We start from the raw sequence: 8,587 nt of genomic DNA on the forward strand, positions 1-8,587 counted from the left end.
CCGGGGGGCGCGGCCCTCAGTTGCCGAGATCCCGTGGGATGACATCATTGCCTTGTGCATCAACCACAGGCTGAGGGACTGGACACCCCCCAGGCTTCCCGTCACACCAGGTAGTTAGTGCTTGGTGCTGTGGGCTGGCTCCTCAGGAGACTTTCCTGGTCCAGTTTCAGCAAAGGAAGATGTTTACTTGACGGTTGTTTCCTTCCTGCGGGTCCCCACCCTTCCTCTCCTTAGGGCTACCTCTCCAAGCCAGTGACCTCCAGGTGACTTATAAACATTGGGAAGAGCTGAGAAGGTTCCAGGAGAGCCTGCACTCATCTCCCTGAAATGGGCCCCCAAGGCTGGCTTTAGAGAGACTTCTCTGAGTAGTCACACTGGCCATGCAGGTCTGGACGTGAGCCTCTCTGGACCTTGAATGACCCATGGAAACTTGGAGCATATGTAGCTCAAGCATGGGAGTCACATAATTGTGTGACTTTAATCGGAAGGGCTAGTCCTTAAGTCAGTGAATTTAAGCAGACATCAAGTGGTCACCTGTTGCTCTTTTGATATTCTTCTCTCTTCTTATTTTTGTATCGTTTTCTCAGAGGCACTGACTAAAGATGGTCAGATATGTGTGTATTTTTTTAAAAACCATTTGAAAAACTACGACGTTCCTTTGTCGTGGGAACAAGCCAGAATGCAGACGCAGAAGGAGCTACAGTTGAGTCAGAGCCGGTGAGATCTGTGTTCAGTGTGCGTTTCTGTCATCCCTCAACCAAGAGAGTGAACTGTGTTCTCTAACAGAGTATACAGCAGAAATTCACACCTATACATGAAATCCAGCCCATTGTGGGGAGATTCTGACAGATACTGGAGGAACAGATCATTCCCATGTAGTAGAAACCGTTGTAGAGCAGAGGGAAACAAGCATCGCATTTCATTTATTGGACAAACCTGACCCTGAAGTCGTTAACATGACCAGGAGAGTGCAGACAAAAGAAAGCTGTTGTCTGATCTCACTTACAAACCTGGTTCAAAAATACTAAGTAAAACGTTAGCACATGCAGTTTTGCAGTACATAAAAAACTCACAAGCTCGCTTTATACCATGCTATACAATATCAATAGTAGAAATCTATTTGTGTAATCTGCTGCCATAACAGTAAAATAAGTGATCATTTCACTAGGTGTTGAAAAGTTTTCCTTAAAATTTATATCCATTCCTTGTCCCTCTCTCCAAGAAAAAAATTTATACCCATTCCTGATACTTATGAAACTTGGGTAAGAAAGTTCTTTAGCTTGGTAGGGCTATCTACCATAAAACTACTAAAAAAAACCCATGCTTCTTGGTAAAACATCAGAAACACTGAAGTTAGAACCAGCCTTGAGCTGCCCTGACATCACTGCTGTTCACTGTTGTCCTGGAGACCCTGCCCAGTTTAGGGCATAAATATCAAGAGAGAAGGACCAGTTATTTCCAGACAGTAAAACTGTCAGTTCAGGGTCATAGACAGTCACACCCTTAGAACTGTTCAGCATTCAGCAAGGTGACCAGACAGATCAACCTACAATGTACAGAAATTCTCATTCACAGCAGCAACAAATCTAGAACATACGGACACAAACTGACCAGGAGAGGCGCTAAACCCCTGTGAAGGGGATTCTCAGAGCCCTGAAGGTGCAAAGAAAACCTTGAATAAATGAGGGGCAGGCTAGGCTTTGCTGACTGGAGGACGCAATGCTATAAAGATGTCAGTTCTCAAACTATAAAGTCAGGGCATTTCTAATCAAAAGCCTAAAAGGATGTTTCCCCCTGGTCTTGACAAGTTAATTCTAGAATTCATCAGGATGAGAAAATGTGTAGCAATTGCTGAGAAAATTTTGAATAAGAATAACAAGGAAGGTCTGCTCAGCCTGATCTCGAAACATATAATAAAGTTACAGTAGACAAATGGATCAGAATAGAAAGTGCAAGAACAGAACCATATGTGATAAAAGTACTGCGCCAAGTGAGGGAAATTAGTGCAGAGAGGACAGACTTTGGCCTCTGTTTAGAAAAAGCATTAGACCCTCATCTCCCGCTGCTGTAAACATTACTTCCAGGGGAATTCCCTGGCGGTCCAGTGGTTAGGACTCAGCGCTTTCACTGCCCAGGGCCCGGGTTCAATCCCTAGTCGGGGAACTAGGATCCAGCAGGCCTCGCATCACAGCAAAAAAAAAAAAAAAAAAAAAAATCCAGATGGATTTAGGAGCTACATGAAAAATAAGAACCTTGCCAGTATTAGGGAAAAACAGAGACTGCTGATGACCCTGGAATGGGAAGCAAAACTCAGAGTAGAGAAGCTTCGGGAGCCCTGCTGCCCAGGAGAGGGGAAGCTGCTGCAAGGCAGAGGCTGCCCTTCCTCTGCGCCTGTGCCTGACCCCGAAGCACCCCACTCCACCTGATGCCAGAGGAGCCCTTTCTCCCTCTCTTTCCTGACCATAAGCATTTCAAAACGTGTACTTACAGTTTGGGGATAAGATCTTTTCATCCTTCTGCAAACAAGCTTCCCACTCCGTTACTTCACGGGCACCGCAAAGGGAAGAGAGGTGTGGAGCGCGGCCGAGAGGGGCGGATTCCCAGCACCGATGACCTGATGCACGGAGCCTCTGCCCAGGAGCTCCTGGCCCAGTGTCTGTCCAGCAGCCTGCTGCTGGAGAAAGAGGAGAGCAAGAGGTGAAGCCCGTTTCCGGGGTTCGTTTTGTCCTTCAGGCCACTTCATGCTGGGTTAGCAAAGATCCCAGGGACGAGACTGTTTAAAAAAGAAGGCAGGTCAGATGTGTGAAGGATAAGCTCTTTGAGGACAGAGGCAGTGCCCTCGATAGTGTGCCTTCAACTTTTATTATTTGAAATCGGTTTCGTTGATTGTTTATCACTGAAAGTCCTGAGTCTCCTAGTGGGGAGTGAGTGTAGCTGGCTAACTAAGCCTCTGTGGCACGTGGCTGGCATGCGCTCTGCCCGTCTGGCCAGCCTGGGCGTTGGGGCATTCCCACACTGCGGCTATGCAGGAGCTGGATGGAGCAGGGCTTCCCTCTGCCTCCCACCACCTGTGTTCATGGTTTTACTGAGGGAGAAGAGACAGCAAGAAGGGAATTTCCACTGTCGTCCTCATGCCTCCCCCTGCCCTCCTGTCCTCTCCAGCAGCCTCCGTGTCCAGCCTGTAGGCAAGGTCAGCCCCTCCCCTTGGCCCACCTTGTGCTTACTTCTGGCCTTTGCTCACATCTACTCAGTGAGGACCTCCTTACCCATCTCACCAGTCCTCCCTGTCTCCATGTCTCTGCCTTGTCTTTCTCGTCTTCAGACGTCTCCTTTGTCTGTCTCACCTTACTAGAGTGTCAGCTGCCTCCAGCTGGGCCTTGTCTGTTCTGTCTTAGTGCTGTGTCACTGGTACCCAGAATGATGCCTAGCATTTGGTGGAGGCTTGATAAATATGTGTTGGGAGAGTGAATGAATGTGTCATGATTTCTAAAAGTAGATTTTCCTAGGTCTATCATTTAAGCAGTTTGGACCAGATTATGTTCCTTTAAAAAACAAGTATAAGGAGTGGACAGCTCTGGAGTATGTTAGGGGTCAGTGCGATGTTATTTTGGGTTAATTTTAAACTAAAGCAGCAATCCATACATTTTGGATAATCCAAGGAGATACAAATTAATTATAGACACATAATAGCAAAATAAGCCAGAGAAGATAAACCAAGTGAGAGGAGTACAAGTACTGTTAAAAACCAGTTGTCTTGGATAAATGTCACCTTTTTCATTAAATATAAATCAGGTTTATAAGTTAAAGAGAAGATACTAAATTTTTTTAAACAGTGCTTTTCTGCTTCTTAGGTGATGTCATAACTTAGTTCCATCCTTAGTAAAAAGCAAAGCTTTAAAAAATTTAAAGCATACATAGGAGAAAAGTGAGTGACAGTTAAATTTTTGCTTCCTAATGCTCAAATGTTTCAGGTTTGAAGATCAACTTCAGCAGTGGTTGTCAGAGGACTCGGGAGCATGTACAGATTCAACTTCCCTTCCACTCTACCTTCCTCAGACTCTGGTGTCTCTGCCTCAGACTATCGAACCTGTGATGAAAACATCTACAACTACTAGCCTTCAGGTGAGAAGAGAGTACATTTGGCATTTATATTAGACTTAACAACTGAGAGAATGACTGGGAAAAAGGTAATGTCTCGAGTCATCGTATGATGTCATGATGACCAATAAATTATTAGCTTAAATTAGATCTTTTCTTAAACTTAATCTGTCAGTATTATAGTGGCCCAACTAATTCCGAGTTTCTGCTTATGAAATGAATGAAGAATGGAATTGAAACATGCTTAAGAAATGAACAAAACCCATAACCATGTTATGCTGACTGCAGTAAAGTTTTGAGGCGAATAACAAAGGTGACAACAGTGGTTCGGTTTATGGAGCACATACTGTCCAAGCTTTGGCATCACCCGGACCTCCCTTCTGGTATTAATTTCCCGTGAGGAAAATTATTGAATGAGGAGGGTATGCTCACAGAAGTCAAGGGCCTCACCCGAGAGTGTTCAGCTGGTCGGTGGCAAAGCTGCTGTTTAAAGCCAGACCCAGCTGGCTCCGAAGCTCAAGGTCTTTCTACTTCACCATTCTTCCTTCAGTGAGGAAGGAAACAAAAGCAGAGTTTATATGTATAATGCTGGACAGGCAAAGTGTGTGCTTCTGGATTGGCGGAGAAAAACAAATTAAGATGACATACTATTTCCAATTATTAGCTTGGCAGATACCTTAAAAATATTTGTACCCTTTGACTTAACAATTCTGCCCGAAAGAAATTACTGATGACAAAAATTAATGTATTTTTGTTCACTGTAGCATTAATTATAGTACATGAAAGTGGAAACTAAACATCCAAAGATGAGAGTCTGGTTCGGCAATTACAATACACCTGATGGCATAGTTCGTAGCTCTTGACAACGATATCTTATAAAAACGACTAGAAGTTGTTCATGGTAGAATCAGAAGTGGAGGGACTTCCCCGGTAGTCCAGTGGTTAAGACTCTGCGCTTCCAATGCAGGGGGTTTGGGTTTGATCCCTGGCAGGGGAACTAAGATCCCACATGCCATGCGGCACGGCCAGAAAAGGAAATTAAAATATATAAATAAAGAATCAGAAGAGGAAACATTCCATGGCCGATGATGCCAGCTGTATGTGTATGTGCTGGAAGGGGCTGGAAGGATGTGTGATAGATGCCAAGAGAGGGGTTTGTTGAGCCTAGCAGGCTCCAGAAGAGGTTTCTAACATGAGTCAGATCCAGTGCCTTTAAAGAAAATACATCTTGGCTTGTGGGTATCCCAAAGCTATTTTTGGTTTCTTTTTTTGTTCCAATAGAATGACAGGACAGGGCAGCAACTGCAGATGTCAGAGGCAACAGGCACGTCTCTGACCGAACGGCTGAAGCGCCTAGAAAGGCTGATCCGGAGTTCAAGGGAGGAGGACGTTGCCTCTGAGCTCCATCTCTCTGCACTACTGGACATGGTGGACATTTGAGCTGCTGGACCTGAGAGAGGGTCTAGAAGATGTTCTTTTACTCAAAATAATGTTGTTCTCAGATGCTTGATGCATGTTGGAATGTGATTATTAATCATGCAAATAAACCACTGGAATATCTAATGAGCTCTTCCTCAGTTTTCAGAATGAAAGGTTGTTTTCTCCTGTGTAATGTCTTTGATACTCTTACATGTTTTCATGATCTCTTCTGACTGTTGTCCACCGACACATGCTCTTACATTTCAGTGTGTAACGGTGGTCATTCATTGTCTTAGCAACAGTTGCAGTCCCTCATGTGCCAAATCAGTAGTGCAGGGATGAATAAGGTGCAGGGACCCTGCCCACCAGGCCTGCCCAGCTCACACCTCAGAGAGCCAACAGAGGTACTGAGCCAACTGTATATGTACATAGCTCTCTGAGGCATGGGGCATGTGCCTGCATTGGAAGCAGGGGGAGACAAGGGGATTGGGCGGAGGACAGAGCAGAATTCTTGGAGAGGAGTGCAGGGGTATACCCGAGAGGATGTGATGAAAACCTGAAGATGCCAGTTTGGTAGTACTGCCAAGTGAGGGGATAGGCCAGACCGCCGAGACCCTTGCTGCTTTACTGTGAGTGCTATGGGAATCAGCTATTGGAGGATATTAGGCAGAGAAGTGATTTGGTCACATTTTGTTTCAAAAACTGCATATGGGGAACAACGGCAAGACAAGCAATGGATCTCGAAAGGAGGTTGCTGCAGCTGTCCCGGTGAAAGAAGAAGGGTATAATCCTGAGTCTGCTAGCAGTTGGCGTGGAGAGAAGGGATACATTTGAGCCATATACAGAAAGACGTATTAACAGACTTGACGCTGAGTATGACCATCAGTCTTAAATTGGCACTCAGCATCTCCCTACTGGATCCCCTAGACTCTCTGAGAGAACTATTTCATATCTTCTTCTTCTCTTCAAATCTACAACATTCCTAGATGATGACCTGCTTCTTATTTCACTGAGAAAAAAAGAAGCACTAGGAACAGAACTTGCTCATCCTACCACCACCAAATCTACCAGCCAAACCCTGCATCTGCCAGAACAAACACTAATCAACTCTTAGGGATTTCTTCAGTGATTAACTTCATGTTTATCAGTAAAGACTTAAGTAATGCTATTTCTTAATCTCGATTTTAGACATCTGTTGATTTCCTACAACAGAAAATGAGTTAGCTCTCATACTATCCTCTCTGCAACGTGTATCACCCATTTCCTCTCCCACTAGTCTCCCCAAACGATTTAAGATGTTAGCTGAAATCTGCATTCAGAGTTCAGTATGACTATATTAATACCGTTTGCTGTCGAGCCCTGGATTGGTTTGCGATTACATTTCCCTTAGGTACAGCTTTCAGTTGTACCTAGAGTCAACTGTCTTGCTTTTTCATTTGCTTGGTTTTCTGTGTTCCTAGCACTACTTAACCCAAACTGCTCCTCGCTAAGTGTGAAGCTCCTCCCAACACTCAGGTGCCTCAGGTAATATGCTAACTCCATTTTCTTTTGGAAATGAACTGCTGGGAAATCCCCCGTCTTTGTGCCACCTTGGACGTTTCCCGGATTCTGAGTCGTATATCTTCCTCTTCTGTGGTCTGCTTTCTCATTTTGATGGAGCTCATCTTTTAGAGCCTTCCGAGCTTGCATATCTAAAAGATCTTTATTTCTACCCTTATGTTAGATTCATCATTTAATGGAAGTAGAATTTTACATTGGAAATTATTCCTCTGTGTTTTTGTTTGTTTTTTGTTACTGGGAGTTTTTTTTTAAGGTCACCTCTATCCCTGGTGGTCTCAAATTTCTCAACAACATGCTTGACGTATTGGTTTGCCTCCCCTATACCCTGCCGAATTTATTGTGCTCGGCACGTTGTAGTGCTTTTTTCCAGTAGTTTTTGCTATGTAACAAACTATCCCAAACATAGCTTATATTTGGGAAGGACAGGCTGGGCAGCTTTCTCTTGGGATCTCTCATGCAGTTGCAGTCAGGTATTGAATGCAGGTATTGGGACTGTGGTTATCTGAAGTCTTGACTGTGGCTGGATGTCTGAGACAGCTCACTTACATAGCGGGCAGGTGATGTTGCACTGTTGGCTAGAGGCTCAGCTGGGGCTTTCGACCTGAGTAGCTATATGTGACCTCATCATGTGGCTTGGCTTCCTCACAGCAAGGTGGCCTCAGATAGGACTTCTCACATGGCATCTCAGGGCTCCAAGTGCCAAGTGCCCCAGTGAGCGAAATGCAAGCCCAGCTTTGGAATCTGTGCAGGATCACTTCCACTGCATTGTATTGGTTACAAGCATCTGGTTATAGATTCAAGGGACGGGACATAGGTCCTATTTCTCAGTGGGGATGAGTGGTAAGACCACATTGTAAAAGAGCATGTGAGATGGGAGATTTTGCAGGCATCTTTAGAAAATATTCTCCCATGCTTTTTCAATCCAGAAAATTTCCCCCAATTCTGGGAATTTTTGGAAATTATTTAATACAATTTTCTCCTCCACAGTTTCCCTTTGGAACTCCTAATATTCAGATGTTTGACCACCTGTATTGATGCTCCAATTTTCTTTTCAATTTTTGTATATCTTTGTCTTTTTATTCTACTATTCTAAATTTTCTCTATCTCCCTGTTCTAGTGATTTTAAAACTACCACATTGTGAATCACTATACTGTACACCTGTAACATATAAAATTGCGCATCAACTATACTTCAATAAAAAAAGTTTAAAAAATTTTAAACTGCTGCCATATTTTTAATTTCTGAGTCTTTTTCTTAATGTTTCTTATTAGAGATGACTCCTGTTCATTCATTCATTTATTCAGTATATACTTTTGGAATGTTTACCATATGCCAGGCATTATTCCAGGTGCTGGGGATATAGCAACAAATGAAACAAATTTCAGCCCTCACAGAGCTTATATTTTAGTGGGGGAGATAGACAATAAACAAGATAATTATGCAAAACATTTGGTATGCTAACTGGTGATAAGCGCAGAAAAAAATAAGTCAGGGAGGGAAAGAGGATGT

General features: G+C 43.8%; 1 protein-coding gene across 1 annotated transcript in view; it reads left to right on the forward strand.

The window, feature by feature from the left end:
- MCM3AP (minichromosome maintenance complex component 3 associated protein) overlaps positions 1–5,538 on the forward strand; it is a 44,891-nt gene extending 39,353 nt beyond the window's left edge. Inside the window, exons 25-29 of the mRNA XM_007452478.1 lie at positions 1–110; positions 588–717; positions 2,491–2,697; positions 3,972–4,122; positions 5,380–5,538. The exon at positions 1–110 is cut by the window's left edge and continues 142 nt beyond it. Coding sequence (XP_007452540.1) covers positions 1–110; positions 588–717; positions 2,491–2,697; positions 3,972–4,122; positions 5,380–5,538 — 757 coding nt within the window. The remainder of the gene's footprint in view (positions 111–587; positions 718–2,490; positions 2,698–3,971; positions 4,123–5,379) is intronic.
- The last annotated feature ends 3,049 nt before the right edge of the window (positions 5,539–8,587 follow it).

This window comes from Lipotes vexillifer, unplaced genomic scaffold (assembly GCF_000442215.2).
Source record: "Lipotes vexillifer unplaced genomic scaffold, Lipotes_vexillifer_v1.1 scaffold545, whole genome shotgun sequence".
In the NCBI taxonomy this organism is placed as follows: domain Eukaryota; kingdom Metazoa; phylum Chordata; class Mammalia; order Artiodactyla; family Lipotidae; genus Lipotes; species Lipotes vexillifer.